The following is a 20,039-nucleotide window of genomic DNA, read 5'->3' on the forward strand; positions in this document are numbered from 1 at the left end:
TGACTATCTGTCCAGAATGAAATTGTGCATGAAGTTTGATAAAAAGCAAAATAATGGTTTTTGGGAATTCACGCAAAAGCTATAGCTGGGTATTTGGTGGAAAACCCATCCAGCAGGTATTCAAATTCATCTACCTGGGAATCACATTCCATCATAGGCTTCTATGGTCCTTGCACCGTGCAACGACAGTAAATGCCAGTAAGATCTCTATGCAGGCCATAATGCATTTCTTTATAACAAGAGGTAATTTGCATATCCCCTCTGCCCTCAAGGTCTTCAACGCCAAAGATATAGCTCAGTTGCTCTACGGAATTCCAGTCTGGCTGCCAGGGTTTACCCAGCTGGAAGAACAAGTGCAGGCAGCTTTCCTTTTTAAGATTTTTGCTGTCCCACGTTGTGTACCCTATGCAGCCTTGTGTCTAGAGGGAGGTCAACACAAGGTAGAGACCGTAGCCTGGGAGATTTCTGACATGCTGGTTAAACATCTGATTCGCAACAGATAAAGATCCTCTCCTTAGTGAAGTTTTGCTAGATCCCTTTCCTTCCCCAGGGCTACAACGGTTTAACATAAAGGTACAGCAACTTGGGCTGTCAGTGGAATTTTTGCGATAGATGCCCCCACCATCTGCAAAGGCTGTAATAAAAACTAGGTTGTGGGACATTGAACACCAGGAACTAGCAGTACCAGTGGAAAAAACATGTTCCCCTCTTAACTTTCAACTTTCTTGGGCACATGAAATTAACCACAATTATCTTGAATTTTTGCTTAATCCTCAAGAAAGAAGGGCATTTTCGCTGGCCAGGTTTAATTCAAATCCTTCAAACCTCCTATGGGGAAGGTTCTCGGGAATGGTGGAAGGAGAAAGAATTTGCCCATGTGAAGACCATCAGGTGGAAACTCTTACACATATGGTTCTTCAATGTAAACTATACGTTGATCTCTGCCAGCAGTTCCTAGATCAACTCTGCATCCCCAAATGGAAACCAGAGTTAGAGGTCATACATTCTCTGTTATTGGGGAATAATCAGGAGCTCACCAAGTTAGTGGCTAAATATCTTTATCTGGTTTTTTGTCGTCGAAACACATTGCAGACGTCTGATCTCCCTGGAGACCTAGAGATGTAATGTTAGACTGCTTTGCCTCTTTCATTTGACAAATGTTTTGTGTCACTGGGAAGGTGGGAATTCCATATTGATTTGCAATGGATGCTTGTATGTGATACCAATAAAAGGTTTGATGATGATGATTAAGGATACCAATAGGCTTCTGCAAGTCATACTTCCAGGGAAGTCTTTGAATCCAACCCAGTAGCAGAAAGGAACAATCTCAGATGTGCCAGAATAAATGTAAAAGGGATTCATTTAACTGGCCCCAGTGCAGCTGTGTGTTCCTTTCTGTGAACACCTGCCACTGTTCATGCTTTCATTCTTTTACCTGGTGTTGATCCACTGGTTCTGGGAAATTCCGGCTGGGTGCAGTTGGCATTGCAAAGACTTCCTTCCTCCTTAAATGAGATGAGAAGGAGAAGAAGAAAAACAGGTTAAGCAGAGCTTGGAGCCAACTGGGGGCAGCTCTGGGGCAGCAGGCAAGAAGGCGGATGAAGTGCCAACAAGGGACAAGTCACAGAAGCCACAGACAAATCACCAGTGCTCATCGTGAACAGTCTCCGTCACCCACCATTGGAAGGAGGTGGGAGTGGAAGAGTTTGGATTTGATATCCCGCTTTATCACTACCTGAAGGAGTCTCAAAACAGCTAACATTCTCCTTTCCCTTCCTCCCCCACAACAAACACTCTGTGAGGTGAGTAGGGCTGAGACTTCAGAGAAGTATGACTAGCCCAAGGTCACCCAGCAGCTGCATGTGGAGGAGCGGGGAAGCGAACCCGGTTCACCAGATTATGAGTCCACTGTTCTTAACCACTACTCCACACTGGCTCTACATAGAACTCTATGTCATATATGTAGTCAGAACTCTACATAGCAACCCCAATTACATCCCCTGAACCGAGTAGCACATCCAGGGGATCACCCATCTTCTGCCCTTTAGGCGGCAGTTCCACAGATCTCTGCAGATAAATCTTCTGTTCATCAATGCAAAATGTATACGCCACACTCTCCGACATCAGGATGGCATCCGATGTGGTATTAAACCACGAGAAAGCGACGCAAAGCCAAAACAAGTGTTTTCTGAAAGCAGCCATGTTGCTGAAGCCGAGGGAGGGAAACCAACGGAGGAGAGGCGACACTGGCGAGTGCCAGATTCTGCCGTCAGCGTGACAATGGAGGCATGGCCTCGCCCATCCGTCACAGGGAATGGTATTCAGAGGAGTACCGTTGCCTGGCAACGGAGACACATCCCCTGGACTTCCCAGAGATGGCAACCATGCGGGAGGTGGAGCAGGAAGCAGGAAGTCCGTTTTCTGCCTCACATGGTAAAGCAGGCTTTGGGTGCCATGTGCCTCAAGCTGGAAAACAGCTGCTTCTCTTCGGCTTAATCCAAGTGGCCAGAAAGAGCTAGATCACAAATCAGCCCATCGACACCCCACCCAAGAAGTCTTACCTCCCACTGCCGACATCTGGTTCGGAGCTCCGAAAGCCAACCCGGTTCCCAAATGGCCTCTTGCACAGGCTTCTCTAGCAGGCAGGGGTCAGAGAGTTTCAGGCGCTCTGCCAGCTGTGCGATTGGGAAGAAGCGAGGAGAGGAGCAGTTAGTTCAGAGGATCCAGAGTCACTGCTCCAGTCAGCAGAGGGCTCTTTAAGTTAGGTGGCAAAAGAGGATTTTTTAAAGGGGGGAGGGGGGAACCAAGCAAGAACTGTTAGCTCTGCCTTCAAGACAAAAACTCTTATTTTGATAATACCAAGGGGGGAAATCCTGATCCCCTCAGCGCCATTCTAGAAGGCCAGTTGTGGTTACTGGGAGCAGAAGATGGGATGTTGGTGAGTGAAATCATTGGTCCATCTAACTTAGCCTAACCTATTGCTTTTTTATAACACACTGACATGGTGCTTAACTGCATTCCAGAAGGCTCCACTGCCTGTTCACCTGCCTTCTCCAAACATTCAAGATGTGGGAAAAAATGTGAGCGCAGCAACATCTTTCTCCACTGGCCTCTCCTCCCTCCCCCATCTCAGCAGTTGTGTGGATTGGGCCAGAGAGAAAGTGTGTGTTGCAGCTGCAACATCACTTGTGCAGTGCCAAGAAGCTGGGCCCAAAGAGAACATCATCCAACAGCCCCCAAAATCTGACATGGGAATTGGATCTGCCACCTGCCTATACCTGGTGACTCCACTACCACTGAGATGTTATCTCATAATGTCCCAAATGGCACATTTTGTCCCAAATTTTGCCCCACAGAACTCAAAAGCAGCCACGGAGAACGAAGACTCATCTCCACAAGAGCTACGCTTGCTAAATTACTTCTCTAAATTGCAGCGCTTATCCCACCTGTGACAACTCTCTCCAAATTCAGCAATTATTAGCAGGTTATTCATGTCATTTGCTCCTTGCGAGAAATGTGTTTCTTGGAACATGTCGAGGCCCCTTCTCAAATTCCGGGGCTTTCAGCCATTCGTGTTAACGTATGTGCGAAACACAGATTAGGCAAATGAGATTATCATCAAATGAAACATTAGAAAGGAATTAACAGCTCAGCCTGTAACTAACTGAGCTACTTAAGCCCTGTGCCGCAATTGTAATTTGTGCTGTTTCTGATTTAGCCGTCTTTCCTTCCATTTATTCTGAATATTTATACAGCTGAATCCGCTATGGAGGGCAAACAGAGGTTGTTTGCTACGGACTGACATAATTTCAGGTCATAATTTCAGGTCATAATTTCAAGACGAGACTTTGGGAGCCAGGTGGAATTTCAACATACTTTGGTAGTTTTGGTAAATGGATGGCCCACTCTTCTAGACAGATGGCTCCAGTTGTCCAGGGATTTATTTATTTTGAGACAAGTAGCACTGGATGATGCCAGAGATTGACTATATACATAAAATTTCATTTCAAAATGATCTCATTTTAGGGGTGAAGTCTATATTCAGGGGAGGTTTCTATTCAAAACCAATACTGTACTAATTTAGGGGTTGGAATAACTGCTGGCATATAACAGAAACTCATCCAAGAGGCAGCCTTTGCTATGGTCTTCTGCCATTTACATGGCTTAAAAGGGAAGGTAAGAGAAGTTGGACACAAAATCGTACCTTAAAAACAGTAATGGTCAGAAACCAGTGGAGGCTGCGTCACACTTCAAAAGAAAACTCCACTGTGGAGGTAAATTTATACATGAATAAATCAATTCTAACACTATGACACTTGGGATCCTGAAGGATGGGGCATGTCTTGATTTTATTGTTATTTACGCTTTATACCATATTTTATGCTGGGTTTTTTGTTTGTTTGTTTTTTTGTAGCATCAATTAAGTGTTTTAAAATTGTTGTTAGCCGCCCTGAGCCCAGTTTTCTGAACCGGGAAGGGCGGGGTATAAATAAAAAATTTTTATTTATTGATTGATTTATGTCTAGCTCGCTGTGGAAAGAGTTTTTCCCTCTTGCATATGAGCATTCATCTTGCCAGTTCATCACCAGTTTGGAATAAGGATCAAGCTCTCTTGCAGGGGTCAGCAAACTTTTTCAGCAGGGGGCCGGTCCACTGTCCCTCAGACCTTGTGGGGGGCCGGACTACATTTTGAAAAAAAGAAGAATGAATTCCTATGCCCCACAAATAACCCAGAGATGCATTTTATATAAAAGCACACATTCTGCTCATGTAAAAACACCAGGCAGGCCCCATAAATAACCCAGAGGTGCATTTTAAATAAAAGGACACATTCTAGTCATGTAAAAACACCAGGCAGGCAAATAACCCAGAGATGCATTTTAAATAGAGGGCGCATTCTTCTGATTCCTGGACCATCCACGGGCTGGATTGAGAAGGCAGTTGGGTTAGATCCGGCCCCCAGGCCTTAGTTTGCCTACCCATGCGAGTCTCTTGTGACATGAAGTGCATGGCTTTTTCTCATAACCCAAAGCCCACCTTGATCACTTCCTCCAGGAGGACAGGGTACGTGTTCTGCTTCTGAGCAAGAAGCGCTGCCGCTGCCGCTTCGCAGTAATGCAAGGCCTGGGCAGGGAGGCCGCAGTCCACCAGGCGAGAGGCATAGATCAGCTTGTAAACCTGCAAAAGACAATGGGGGGGGACTTATACAGACTGCAGGGGGAGAGGAGGAATGAGATGCATTTGGGGGCACTCTGTTCAGGTTGCTTGTGGGGAGCTGAGCCACTGAAAAGTAATCAGATAACCCTCTTTCCACCTTTGCAGGAGAGCAGCAGTCCCGCAAAAGTGGCAGGATTGATATTTGGGGCAGACCTCATCAAAACAGCTCATGTACCTGAAGGCCGGCTTACATGATGTTAAGTTCTTTTAAAGTGTTTACAGTTGTTAGCTGTAGCGTACTGGCTAGGAGACAGCTGTGGAACAAGAAACTCTTATCTCTTAACCTGAAGATAGTGTTATGAGTTCAGGGTGGGGAGCAGAGGCCTGGGCCCACTTCTAATTCATGGATCTGGCAAGAATTCAATTCCTGGAATAGCCAGTCTAGCTTCCTGGTGAAGTAATGGCCCTCTAAGTATGGGCCATTAAGGTAACAAAGGAAGTGGCTCTGTGCCAGATATCAGATGGTTAGGCCTTCCTCCCTCAACTCACTGGGAGTTAGAAAGCCAAAAGCTAGAGTTGAGGGTTGAGTTATGTGAGCTATAAGTTGGGAGCTGGCAGGCTGTAGGCTGGGAGACAGACCTATGCTTTGCATTCTGTTGGAATCCAAGGCTGCAGCGATGGGAGAAGATCCACTTGGGAGGCCAATGCTGTGAGCCCCTTCACTGGAGGCTCAGGTGGCTTATATGTGTAAACAAACCATATACAGTGGTGCCTCGCAAGACGAAATTAATTCGTTCCGCAAGTTTTTTCTTCTTGCGAGTTTTTCGTCTTGCGAAGCACGGTTTCCCATAGGAATGCATTGAAAATCAATTAATGCGTTCCTATGGAGACCGCTTGCCAGGCTGGCGGTGCGGAGAAGGGCTTTTCTCCCCACCGCAAGCCTTCAGGACAGGTACGGGAACAGAGGGGAAGGCGCGCAGCGCTCCTCCTCTGTTCCCGGGGCTTGCGGTGGGAGGAGGGTTTTTCCTCCCCACCGCAAACATTCAGAACAGCATTCTGAATGTTGGCGGTGGGAAGGAAAACCCTCCTCCCACCGCAAGTCTTCAGGACAGCCATCCATTCGGAGCAGCCTTCCGAAGGCTGCCGGTGGGGCGGAGAGACCTCCTCCCACCGCCAGCCTTCGGAGCAGCCTTCCGAAGGCTGGCGGCGGGAGGAGGTCTCTCCGCCCCACCGCCAGCCTTCGGAGGAGGTCCGAGGACAGTGGGGAAGACGCGCTGCACTTCCCCGCTGTCCTGGATATTTCCCTATGGGTTTTCGTCTTGCGAAGGAAGCCCATAGGGAAATTCGTTTTGCGAAGCGCCTCCAAAACGGAAAACCCTTTTCGTCTAGCGGGTTTTTCGTCTTGCGAGGCGTTCGTCTTGCGGGGCACCACTGTATCATAAAGACACCACAGTCTCTCCTGTGCCTTACTGCAAGGGAACCGAATCCTGGGTAAGCTCCTGGAACCCCTGGAATCTTGCAGGGCTTGGAGACTGGGCAACAATAGAATGGAAGATCCCTCTTAAAAACCTGTTTTGCACGTCACACTAAGCTAGAGGAAGGGGCTTCAGCCTGGGTGAAGTCTGGTCTATAAACCCTTATTTACTATCTCTTAATAACTCAGCAAAATTTGCCAAGGCAAATTCACTTTATGCATTCGGTTTGCTTGATTCAGCTACCACAGAAGGCAGCTGCCGGGGGTGCGAGTGTGATATGGAGCAGATAAAATGGCCAGAGGTGAGGAATAAGCAGCCCCTCTCTCCCCATTCCCGACCCCAATCACTCATCCTCTGCTCAAGATTGCAGCTTCCACAGCGGCTTTTGATCTGCCGAAAATGTCAGGGGGAAATTATATGTGATTGAGCATCAAGCATCCTTGGGTCCTTTAAAATCCTGCCAAAGGCCAGGCAAAGAGGCTTGATTTCTCCTGCCCTTGCGATAGACAGGACTATTTTACTATTTTAATCATGCTTTTTAAAGGGCACTTCCACAAATGAGGCTTCGGCCTAGTAATGATGTATTGCATTCATCCTACAAGCTGAATCCAGTTGTATACCAGGGCCAGCCCTGCTACAAAGCAACTTAGCTCTGTTCTAAAGCGTTACTCCCCCAAACCCTGCCAGTTATAGGAGGCAGGAATGGGGATTAACATTGACCCCCCACCCCATAACAGCTACCCCAGATAATAAGGGGTGGGGAGAAAGGTAGGAGCATAGCAACTGCTAAGTGTGCTAAATGGAATTTGCTTGATTCAGATTGCAATGGCTATTGTAAAGGATGCTCATTCACATAACAAACGCCTCTCCCCTGCTTCACATTCCACGTTAACAATGATCGCACACTGATAGCACAGGAAAAGCTCAAAGGTGTGAGAAGTCTCAAAGTACAACTTTGGCCAAGTACAGATCAATATCCTAAACTGGCCTTACGTCAGGTTAGAGCAGAGCTTTCCAAACTTCTCATGTTGGCGACACACTTTTTAAGACATGAATCATTTTGCGACACAGTAATTCCATTTTAGGGACACGGGTGGCGCTGTGGGTAAAACCTCAGCGCCTAGGACTTGCCGATCGCATGGTCGGCGGTTCGAATCCCTGCGGCGGGGTGCGCTCCCGTTGCTCGGTCCCAGCGCCTGCCAACCTAGCAGTTCGAAAGCACCCCCGGGTGCAAGTAGATAAATAGGGACCGCTTACCAGCGGGAAGGTAAACGGCGTTCCGTGTGCTGCGCTGGCTCGCCAGATGCAGCTTGTCACGCTGGCCACGTGACCCAGAAGTGTCTGCGGACAGCGCTGGCCCCCAGCCTATAGAGTGAGATGAGCGCACAACCCTAGAGTCTGGCAAGACTGGCCCGTACGGGCAGGGGTACCTTTACCTTTACCTAATTCCATTTTATAGTGGTACCTCAGGTTGAAGACGCTTCAGGTTACAGACGCTTCAGGTTACAGACTCCGCTAACTCAGAAATAGTACCTCAGGTTAAGAACTTTGCTTCAGGTCCCTCCAAATGGAAGTTGCTGGGGACTGAACCAGGAGCTTTAAACATGGGGTGCAGGTGGCCCCTATAGCCCATCCCCTAGAGGAAGCTTTGTTAACCTTGACAAGGCTCAAGACCCGAGAGCTCTTGTTTAAAAAGCATTTTACAGAGACGATCCATTAAACTTCAATGAGCTCCGGATGTTCTTAAATGACTGGTTGGACTCAGAGGGGACCTGTTACCTGGAAAGAGGGAATGAAAGCCTGGGGACTCCTCAGCAACTGGCAGTACTCAAAGATCTCTGTCCTGTGGATGCCCTCTGTCCTGGCAAACTGGGCAAAGGTCTGGCTGGAAGGAAGAAGCGGACAGAGAGTCAGGGATGGAAAGTGAACAGCATTCTCTAAAGCAGCCTCTTAAATTCCAGTTTCCACATTTCCACATCACTTTGTGGTGGTGGTGGTTTTAAAAAAAAAAAGCTCTCGTGAAAATTCACCAGTATTTTAATGGGCATTTCTCTTAACGCACCCATTTTGGCAATTTTGTATGTTGTTTTCACTAATATACACATTTTTTATGGAAAGCTTACCCTAGCATACGCATTTTGTACACGTTACTTGGCTGGAGAGCTGCACTGCAAAATTCAGAAAACCACAAATTTCAAAGGATGGCTGTGTTTCAGTTTTGAAAAGCGCAAATCTAGGCAGATTTTGTCTTTAAACAAGAACCAAAATGGATTTCTCCACCCATCCCTAACTCATTGAATCCAACAGGACTCATTTCTGATTAACTACTGGCTAAACTGTTGGTTATTTAACAGGGGAGGGGAGGACTGTAGTACTTGGAGACTTAGGGAAGTTAAAACAAGGGAACAGGGACCGAGCAACGGGAGCTCACCCCGTCGCGGGGACTCGAACTGCCGACCTTCTGATCGGCAAGCTCTAGGCTCTGTGGTTTAACCCACAGCGCCACCCACGTCCCTTTCTGGCTAGCGGTACCTGCAGCCAATCAGAAGGAGGCTAAAGCTGAGCACTCTGGTAGATTTCCCAGGCACTGCATCACCCAACCTTTGGTCCAGCGGAGCTTTTCATCACATGCCCCCATCCCTAATGCACTGAATCCAACAAGAGTCGTTTCTGACTGCATGTTGAAGCTGCTTGCCTTTCTTCCAATGCCTGGAGCTGGCAGAAGCCACTGAATTCATTTCAGTTCATTACTCACCCACCCATTAACTGGTTAATCAGTTAGGCTTAAACAAATTACAGAAACTTCAGTAGATCAGCCCTTCGGATAAGTGAAAGGAAATGTCACACAACCTACACTTAATAAACCAAAGCTAGTTGCCATTGCTAGAATGAAATACCATTTTTAATTCCCACCCACCCTCTATTACATTCCTTACTAAAGTAAGACGCAAGAACCAAAATAGCTTTATAAAAAAGCCTTTAAAAATAAACAAACGTTTCAGTGGCTTATAGTCCCACCAGTTTGCACTTGCTAATTGGGGTTTGTCTGCACAACTCAGAGAATGTGTGTTTACTTTTCTGTTCCCTGGTTCAGAAGCAGACGAAGCAGAAGGTACGGCTTCTCCTATAGACCACAGACCATGTCCTTTTATGCTGCCCCTACTACCAAGATGCTTGCATAACAATTATTGCCCCCTTGCTTTGAAGAATGCCCAGATGATCTAGATTGGAATTGTCCAGTTTGCTTCTAGAAGATGGAAGACCAGAGATTACAGCATTAGTTGCAAAATTTTGCACGACAGCCTATAAAATACATCAGTCATTCTTACCTGCTGGATCTACATAGACTTTTTATCTCTCTCTTAAATTCTTAACTCTTCAATTTTGCTTACTTGCTATTTTGTTTATTTTATCCGTGTTAGGATTTGTTGTATGAAATAGAGTCCACAAGCACATTCCAGGCAGAGGGCCTTCTCGGTGGTGGCCCCCGCCCTGTGGAACGTCCTCCCATCAGATGTCAAGGAAATAAACAACTACCTGACTTTTAGGAAACATCTGAAGGCACCCCTGTTTAGGGAAGTTTTTAATGTTTCACGATTTATTGTGTTTTTAATATTTTGTTGGGAGCCTCCCAGAATGCCTGGAGAGGCCCAGCCAGATGGGATAAAATATTATAACAACAACAACAACAATTTGAGAACCTCATCATCAGTCCATCAGCTAAAGCACTGGTTGACAAATCTATTATTTCAACCAATTTTAAAAACCACCTAGCCCTAGTAAATGCAGAGTTAGCAGGGACCAGAATTCTTGCCACTTTCTTCCTTCTCTAAGGAAATGGGCATTTCCTTTTTCTAACTCTAAGCTAGGAGGTTTCACTGTCTTAAGGGCACACCACACCGCTCAGCTAAAACTGGCTGCTTCTTTCTGTTGTTGTGCAAAATACCAAGCAGGGTGGGGGTGGGGGGTTAATGCTTCAAGTCAGATGCTTGGAAAGAAGTCTCCCACTCCTCATGGCATCATAGAATTGTAAGGTAAAGGTAAAGGGACCCCTGGCCATTAGGTCCAGTCACGAACGACTCCGGGGTTGCGGCACTCATCTCGCTTTATTGGCCGAGGGAGCCGGCGTACAGCTTCCGGGTCATGTGGCCAGCATGACTAAGCAACTTCTGGCGAACCAGAGCAGTGCACAGAAACGCCGTTTACCTTCCCGCTGGAGTGATACCTATTTATCTACTTGCACTTTGATGTGCTTTCAAACTGCTAGGTTGGCAGGAGCAGGGACAGAGCAATGGGAGCTCACCCCGTCACGGGGATTCGAACCGCTGACCTTCTGATCGGCAAGTCCTAGGCTCTGTGGTTTAACCCACAGCACCACCCGCGTCCCCATAGAATCGTAAAACTGTAGAATTAGAAGGGATCCCGAGGGTTATCTAGTCCATCCCCTGCCATGCAAGAATCTGAACATGATGCAGTCCCTCATCCAGTTTGAACCTGTACCCATAGCATGCTTAGCTGTGCAAATGTCCTGGCAGTTTTGTTGCTGAACCTGTTGCGGTTTGTTTCATTCTTCCTCACTCAGCTAAATAAGGAGGTGTGTTGCAACTAAAGGCGTATTCTTTCAAATTTTGAACTGTGTAAGCCATCCTGGAGTCAGAGATAATTTAGGGCAGTATCTGAATGCTTTCAATAAATTAAACATTGGCTTTCCCTTCTCCAGTGCTTGTTGTTGTTGTTTAGTCATTTAGTCGTGTCCGACTCTTCGTGACCCCCTGGACCAGAGCCCGCCAGGCACTCCTGTCTTCCACTGCCTCCCGCAGTTTGGTCAAACTCATGCTGGTAGCTTCGAGAACTGTCCAACCATCTCGTCCTTTGTCGTCCCCTTCTCCTTGTGCCCTCCATCTTTCCCAACATCAGGGTCTTTTCCAGGGTGTCTTCTCTTCTCGTGATGTGGCCAAAATATTGGAGCCTCAGATTCAGGGTCTGTCCTTGCAGGGAGCATTCAGGGCTGATTTCCTTAAGAATGGATCAGTTTGATCTTCTTGCAGTCAATGGGCCTCTCAAGAGTCTCCTCCAGCACCATAATTCAAAATCTCCAGTGCTATGCTGGTTAAATCCTTCCTTCCTTCCTCCCTTCCTTCAGTGCCTGCTGAACCAAGCCAGACTTGGCTTCTCTGCTACAATAGAGCTTGCTTGGAGAAAAAAAGGAATGAAGACCAAGGGAGAGGGAAAGCTGGGATAATAAAGAACCTTGTTTTCTCCCTTTGAGCTCCCCATCACTGATAGCATTCAGAGTTTATATGCGTCGGCGAAAGTCTGAACTTTGCATTGAAATCCCTTGGAGGAACACGATTACCTTGGAAGCAATTACACGGAGGCCTTTAGTATGGAAAATAAGAAAGCTAAGTTTATCATAGCAAATATGTGTTTGATGGTAAAGAGCTCCTAGTTTTATTTAACTATGTTGGAAAGGCAAGAAAGAGGCTCGCTGATCTCAGCGGAGACACAAAATGCCTCCTCTCCCGTGGTGGGTCAAATAAGAAAGGAGGAAGAACAGGAGAGGAGAGCAGCAACTCTGCATGGTATCAGTTTAACACCAGAAGGAAGCTCAACACGGCAGTCTAGGACGTCTGGAGGTCCCCTCTCTACACTCCCCCCTCTCTACAAACTTCATTCGCCTTAATACAAGCTGAGCTGTATCCCAACCCTTCCAACTAAGAACACATTGACTGCACAGCAGTCATAGAGGCCCCATTCAACAAACTTTTTACAGCTTTCCCAGAACTATGAGATATCTGTTCAACAGTCTCCACGGTTCCAATTCAAATGTTCTAGATTCAGGTAGGTAGCCGTGTTGGTCTGACGCAGTTGTTGTTGTTGTTTAGTCGTGTCCAACTCATCGTGACCCCATGTACCAGAGAACGCCAGGCTCTGGTCTGACGCAGTAGAAATATATAAAAATAAATAAATAAATTGTCCAGTGACACTTTGTTGTTGTTGTTTAGTCGTTTAGTCGTGTCTGACTCTTCGTGACCCCCTGGCCCAGAGCACGCCAGGCACTCCTGTCTTCCACTGCCTCCCACAGTCTGGTCAAATTCATGCTGGTAGCTTCGAGAACACTATCCAACCATCTCGTCCTCTGTTGTCCCCTTCTCCTTGTGCCCTCCATCTTTCCCAGCATCAGGGTCTTTTCCAGGGAGTCTTCTCTTCTCATGAGGTGGCCAAAGTATTGGAGCCTCAGCTTCACGATCTGTCCTTCCAGTGAGCACTCAGGGCTGATTTCCTTAAGAATGGAGAGGTTTGATCTTCTTGCAGTCCATGGGACTCTCAAGAGTCTCCTCCAGCACCATAATTCAAAAGCATCAATTCTTTGGCGATCAGCCTTCTTTATGGTCCAGCTCTCACTTCCATACATCACTACTGGGAAAACCATAGCTTTAACTATACGGACCTTTGTTGGCAAGTTGATGTCTCTACTTTTTAAGATGCTGTCTAGGTTTGTCACTGCTTTTCTCCCAAGAAGCAGGCGTCTTTTAATTTTGTGGCTGCTGTCACCATCTGCAGTGATCATGGAGCCCAAGAAAGTAAAATCTCTCACTGTCTCCATTTCTTCCCCTTCTATTTGCCAGGAGGTGATGGGACCAGTGGCCATGATCTTCGTTTTTTTGATGTTGAGCTTCAGACCATATCTTGCACTCTCCTCTTTCACCCTCATTAAAAGGTTCTTTAATTCCTCCTCACTTTCTGCCATCAAGGTAGAGACCAACTAAGTTTGTTCTTGCACACTTTCAGTGTATCTGAAGAAGTGTGCATGCACACGAAAGCTCATACCAAGAACAAACTTAGTTGGCCTCTAAGGTGCCACTGGACAATTTTTTTATTTTATATATATATTTCTACTTCAAATGTGGTAGCGATAACTGACATTCGTTCATGTGGGTTTGAAATATACACCAAGATTATTTCTCTCCTCATACTTCTCTCTCAGACCTCGAGCTGAGAGGTCAACTTGGAGCTACTCTCTGAGAGAATGCAAAAATAATAATTTATTATTTATACCCCAAACAAGTGCGGATGCCTTCTTCTGCTCCAGACTAGTTAGTTAAACTACAACTAGAAACTTTTCCATCCAAGTTATGTATTTCCCATGCTAAGCAGCTAACCTACAAGCAAAGGGTTGCCACAGGTAGCTGAACCAGTTAATCCCAGTACAAAGCACAGCATGGGAAGTGGGGAGTGCCGCAACAGCTGGGCGGCTGCTGGATCCCCTCTGGCAACAGAAGTTGAGGCTCAGCTTTGAGGTGGCAGGAAGTCCAATTAGATTTCCTTTTAGAGAACTGTTGTGTCCCCCTTGCCCAAATGCCCTGATTCCAAAGAAGCTACATTCAACAGCACCACAGTTGTCAGTTACATGTGTTGCTTGAAGACGCAAGGCTTGTTTAGACCTGTAATTCTAATAAGGAGCGAACGGTTTAAAGGTGAAATGAATCGTTAAAATCCTTTCCTTTTTATCTAGCCAGAGCACCATTAGCATAAGTGGAACTGTTGGCTCTTTAAATTGGATTTTTAACCTTAGCGGAGCCTCTTAAGGTGAATGACTAAATCGTTTGCAGCCGGCATGTCTCACCTTACAAGAAGCTGACTTCAGTGGGGCACTTTAGAAGACGCAGAAAACCCAAACCTCTGGCTGTCTCACTGGTTGTGGAAGCACATGTACAGAGACTCATAGGATAGCAGAGTGGCAGCTGGCATGTGGCAGAAGCCAGGACTGGACTGTGACTTATGTGTCTCACTCAACAAATACTAGATTTGACAGGTGACGTGCAATAATGTCAGCCCTATTGTGCATACACCAGTTTCACAATATCAGAAACAGGGCACACAATAGCAATGAAGGTTAAATTGCCAAATGTTGAGTTCAGATTCGGCGAGGGGGTGGTACTGAATTTAAGCCTATTGCAAAATTTCGTTTTGGTTCTACTCTGACTCCAGCAAGAGTAACTTTGGTCCAGCTGTGGAATGTTGCTGGCAAGGAGACCACAGGCATCTCAAGATTTGCTGGTTGGATACTGAAGTGCCACCTCTCAGCTTCGGAAGAAGCTAAATGCTGTAAATCTAGCTTCCCGTCCAAGACTCCTAAATACTGCACAGCGGGCAAAGTGAGCTTTAGTTCATCCCCTAACTTAAGATTAGTTTAGAGCTACAGTGACCCCGTGTGGCCAGGTTGTGGCATTACACTCCACGCCCACAGCTGGTATTTCCACAATACGTGTCAAGCCCATATATCTGGCTATCGATGGAAATGTCACATTAGGCCTTGGGGCAGGAACTTGGAAAATAATGAATAGGTGTAGGTTTGCACAGGCATAGTGTTGTAATTATACATGCGTAGCCCTAGCCCTCCCACTCAACCCTATCAGAAAAATTTCTTTTCTTTTCTTTTTTCTTTTCTTTTTTCTTTTCTTTTTATAAAAAAAGGATTGCTAGAGCCAGTTCCTACATCCCTTCTACAGTCACACCTCATGTTACGTTTGCTTCGTGTTACCTTTTTTCAGGTTGCATCCTGCGGCGACCCGGAAGTACCGGAAAGCATTACTTCTGGGTTTCACCGCTCGCGCATGCGCAGAAGCGCTAAATCATGCTTCGTACATGCGCACAAGCGCCAAATCACACCACGAACCTGCACAGATACGGCGCTTCAGGTTGCGGGCTTTTCATGTCGCGAGCGGGAATCCGGAACGGATCCCGTTCGCAACCAGAGGTACCACTGTATTATCATATCAGTTGCCACCATGCTGTAAAAATCAGTTAGCCTGGCAAAAGAGCATAGCGGATGATGCCTCCGCAAGCAGCAGTTCGCCATATACAGTACCCAACATGACATTGCACATCAAGGGGTACAAGGCAAAGGCGCAAGAGCAGGCAAAGCAAAGTCCTTCTGCCTCGCCAGTCTGCACCCCTTGCCCTAAGCCAGTCTCATCTCACAGCCATGCCCTCACTGGAGGGGCTTTAGGACACGCCTGCTCTCCCATTTTTGAACCCCCGGCCTGCAACAGAGATGGAAACTTGGCTGGCTTCAGAGCAGCATTGTAATGCTGAGCTAATGTGCCATTTTGAAGGCTTGAAGTGAGCGACAGAAATGCCAAGCGCTGCTAATTAAGTTGGACCTTTCCGTTCTCACTCACCTCTGGCTACTGCCCAGCAACACCATGCGTTCTGTTTTGACTCCGTAGTGGCCAAAGGGGACATCTGCCACGAGGTAGCAGAGGTGAGCAGCTTCTGTTAATCCTTTTCCAGCTGGACAGGTAAAAAGAGGAGCATATTGCATCATGGAAGGATAAGAAGAGATTAAAAGTTAAAGGTAAACGGACCCCTGACCATTAGGTCCAGTCCCGGACGACTCTGGGGTTGCGGCGCTCATCTTGCTTTAGTGGCCGAGGGAGCTGATGTTTGTCCGCAGTTTTTCCGGGTCATGTGGCTAGCATGACTAAGCCGCTTCTGGCGAAACCAGAGCAGTGCACGGAAACGCCGTTTACCTTCCCGCCAGAGTGGTGCCTATTTATCTACTTGCACTTTGATATGCTTTCAAACTGCTAGGTTGGCAGGAGCAGGGACCAAGCAACGGGAGCTCACCCTGTCGCGGGGATTCGAACCACCGACCTTCCGATTGCCAAGCCCTAGGCTCTGTGGTTTAACCCACAGCGCCATCCGCGTCCCCAAAGAAAAGATTACAATATGCATTATATCATAAGTGCTGCAGCCTACCCCTGCTGTAATACAGGGAATACGGGGTTTTGTTTTTGAAAATGGTTTTCCCTCCCTTACATCTATAACACTGATAAAACAAGAGCACAACACCCAGTTCGCAAACTCCATAGTGAATCAAAATCCACAGTGGGAAGCAGGACCCAATGTGACTATCGCTAAATATTGCCCAATGTGACCTTAGCGGTCCTGAGTCAGTGTCTCCAATCAGCCCAATAATGGAGCTGAGAGATCAGTGGTCTCCTGGTATAACCCTCCTAGCGAGTGTTGTCGGTTTTCATCATTAAGCCTGCATAGCCTGTTTTGCTGCATTAGTTTCTCCAATAACGCTAATTACCACACCAGCCCTCCAAAGGTACCAAATTTTATATAAATGAACAACAGAGGGAGAAATGGCCTCGGTCCAGTATACCTGAAGGAGCATCTCCACCCTCACAGTTCTGCCCAGACACTGAGGTCCAGCTCCAAGGGCCTTCTGGCGGTTCCCTCACTGAGAGAAGCCAAGTTACAGGGAACCAAGCAGAGGGCCTTCTCGGTGGTGGTGCCTGCCCCGTGGAACACCCTCCCACCAGATGTCAAAGAGATAAACAACTACCTGACATTTAGAAGACATCTGAAGGCAGCCCTGTTCAGGGAAGTTTTTAATGTGTGACATTTTAATGTGTTTTTAATCTTTGTTGAAAGCCACCCAGAGTGGCTGGGGAAGCACAGTCAGATGGGCAGGGTACAAATAATAAATTATTAGTATTATTATTATAAATGGAGGGAGAACATGGGGTAGGTGGGATCCCATGGGAAGAATGGTGCTAGTATCCAAAGTTAGGCCTGGGCCCTGTCCCTGTGGTTCTTCCCTAGTGAGCCCCACCCCAACGATTCCTCCGTTCCTATGAAGCTGGAGCGGTGTGGGACGCAGCCACGCTGCTCTCGGGGCTTAAGAACAGGAACTGGAATTGTGGGTCCTTGGTGGGTCTCCTCACCCAGCGTCTCTCCCATGGTGACAATGGCTCTGGAGTTCAGATCTGCCTCTCCCACTCGGTTGGACAGGATAGCAGCCAGATGTGGCCTCCAGTCGCCCCATTTCTCATCGGCACAGCACTGCATTCGAAGAGGGGAGGGAGGGGAAAGGGAGGGAAGAATCAGGACGCAAAATACATGAAACATTAAAATGCATTAAACTTTGCTCAACGTTTAAGAAACAGAAGAGATGTTTCCACATGAGATTGCCTTTCAGGAGATTTGCCTCGCTTCAGTTCACAAGTTCACAGCAGAGAATGGAAAAGAAAGGAAATGCTTGAGTCCTGGAGCAAATCCAAGGCTTTTGTCCTTAGGAGAATATTGTAGCTATAAACATATATGCCAACGCTGCTGCCTCCATGGCAGCATCCAACAGATGAAGGACTTTGTGCAACGCCGTCAGCAGCATCTTGTGCCGCTGTGGAACTTTCCTTTGCAGGACAGGCCCTGCCATGAGACAGGTGGGAGAACCTGCCTAGGGCAGAAGCTTCAGAATGCTGCCAGGAAACTTGCTGTCAAGAACATCTGGACCTTCCCCTTAGACTCTGCAGCAAAGGCAAATAACGCTAATTGCCACACCAGCCCTCCAAAGGTACCAAATTTTATATAAATGAACAATAGAGGGAGAAATGGCCTCGGTCCAGTATACCTGAAGGAGCATCTCCACCCTCACAGTTCTGCCCAGACACTGAGGTCCAGCTCCAAGGGCCTTCTGGCGGTTCCCTCACTGAGAGACAGCGCCACCCCACCCCCCGGGAGCTCAGGAGCAATGCAGCAAAAGCCAACCACTTGCCCCCACTGCCTATTCCACATAGGCCTATGCCTAAGCCAGAGAACCAGGAAGGGATGGCAAAATGTCATCCCTCACATTACGCTGTGCTGCTCACTGTGCCTAGCAATCAAGCGGCAGCTACAGAAAGTTGAATCAGGGTTTCACCTTGGGACAGGGCATCCTGGCTCTTAGGATAAGGTTCTTGGGCCTACCTGCCCGGTTTGTCCCTATCTCGACCACCAGGGCTTGAGTGCAACCATGCCCTGTCATGGGAGAGGCGACAAAGCCCAGCCAACACTGTGCTGTGCTTTCCTTTCAACTGGTTCCAGTGGAAAGAAAGATGGCGGTGTCTACAGGCAGAATGCTGCACCGGACGTATCTGGATCAGGGCGCCCTTCCACAGATGCTGGAGCTTGGACTGGCAACTTCTGGGGCTGGGCCATGAGACTGTGTGCATGCAGGTGTGGAACCCCTCCTCAGGCACAGAAGGGGGCTGCAAGTGCAGGATCAGATCATAGGACTGGCGGGCAAAACAAAGCTGCTTCATTAGTCAGGATTTTTCCAACACGCAGAAAAACCTGCCCTTCTGCACTTGCCTGGTCAAGAAGACAGTGCCTGCTGCTTTGTACTTGCTCAAGTGCCTAGTCCCAGTAATTGGCTGCAGGGACCTACACCTGGAAAATGCCAGCCTGCTCCATCCTGATTCCTAACCTGGGCTGGAAGAAGCTGGGAAATGGCGGCCGTAGCTCCGCCTCGATGCTGTTGATTGGCTGATCTACAGAACAGCATTTTGCAGCTGATGGTTTTGCGTAAATGACATTCTTAAATGCTCAAAGAGCTTTGGCCAGGACGCAAACTATAAACAATAAGCAAACAATCCCCCTTGTATGAATGCCAGGTTTTGGCACATGAGGTGAATTAAATTTGCCCGTTGAGCTCTTCCATGCCCTTCCTCTTCTCTTCACAGCATAACAGAACATCACATTCAGACTCACCACCATTCACCCTTAGGACACCTGCATGTTAACTGTTTGTTTGGATGGATAGATGAATGAATGGAATCTAGGAAATTAGCTAGACACCATCTATCCAAACAGCTAAAATGCAGGTTTCCTAAGGGTGAATGGTGGGAGGTTGGTGTTCATACGCTATAAGAGCAGCCTTTTGCGCCAGCAGAGTCTTGTGGACACGTAACTGAATGGCATGCGGGCAACAATAACAGCGCCTAACTATGGAATTAAAGCATCTTCGGGTGGCAGCCTTTGCTTTTGAGAGGCAGCAGGAGGGGCAAAGCAGAGGAGCACACGGGAGGGTGGGGAAACCTGGCCAATAATTTCTCTAGAATAAACCTCCTTAGGGATGGAGTGGGTCTTCACCCAGAGCTGACACTGGGCTCTGCAGAGTGCCAGAGGGGTCTCAAAGCAGCGACCCTAGCAAACAGGAACAAGCAACACACAGCGCCTTGGAAGCTACCCAGAACTGCTGTCCTGGTCTCTGCTTTGCTAGAGTGCTAGTACTGTAGGTAGTTAGCTACCAGTTCAGCAAAGATCAGGTGACAAGGGGCCAAAGAGGTTTCCACCTGGTCCTATCAAGCTGCTGTCTGGGGCTTGGCTCCTTAGTCTAAACTGTCCTGGGGTTGTGTATCCCGGACCACCAGCCCTGACAGGTTCAGATGGCTGATCCTAGATGCAGACAAGATAATTAGGCAGAAAAGGCGGCTGACATCAGTACCAGGGATGCCTGAGGTATCCTTCCAGACATGAGCTGGAAAAGCGTTTGTAGGGGGTCATTGAAGGCCAGAGTGCTAGTGAACCTGCAACGAGATGGAAGAAAGCATTTTTAATAGACTTGGCAAG

The 20,039-nt window shown here is 47.5% G+C and overlaps 1 protein-coding gene across 4 annotated transcripts in view; it reads right to left on the minus strand.

Moving 5' to 3' along the window:
- Positions 1-20,039, minus strand: part of SEC16B (SEC16 homolog B, endoplasmic reticulum export factor) — a 49,684-nt gene that overhangs the window by 12,186 nt on the left and 17,459 nt on the right. For all 4 annotated transcript variants that reach the window (XM_083621580.1, XM_083621582.1, XM_083621581.1 and 1 more), the window contains 7 exons: positions 19,915-19,996; positions 17,375-17,492; positions 15,818-15,929; positions 8,412-8,517; positions 5,038-5,178; positions 2,562-2,675; positions 1,436-1,505 (listed from right to left, as the gene is read on the minus strand). In XM_083621580.1, the coding sequence (XP_083477706.1) occupies positions 1,436-1,505; positions 2,562-2,675; positions 5,038-5,178; positions 8,412-8,517; positions 15,818-15,929; positions 17,375-17,492; positions 19,915-19,996 (743 nt within the window). The remainder of the gene's footprint in view (positions 1-1,435; positions 1,506-2,561; positions 2,676-5,037; positions 5,179-8,411; positions 8,518-15,817; positions 15,930-17,374; positions 17,493-19,914; positions 19,997-20,039) is intronic.

The sequence above is a fragment of the Podarcis filfolensis genome (assembly GCF_964270895.1).
Source record: "Podarcis filfolensis genome assembly, chromosome: 6".
Classification (NCBI taxonomy): Eukaryota; Metazoa; Chordata; class Lepidosauria; order Squamata; family Lacertidae; genus Podarcis; species Podarcis filfolensis.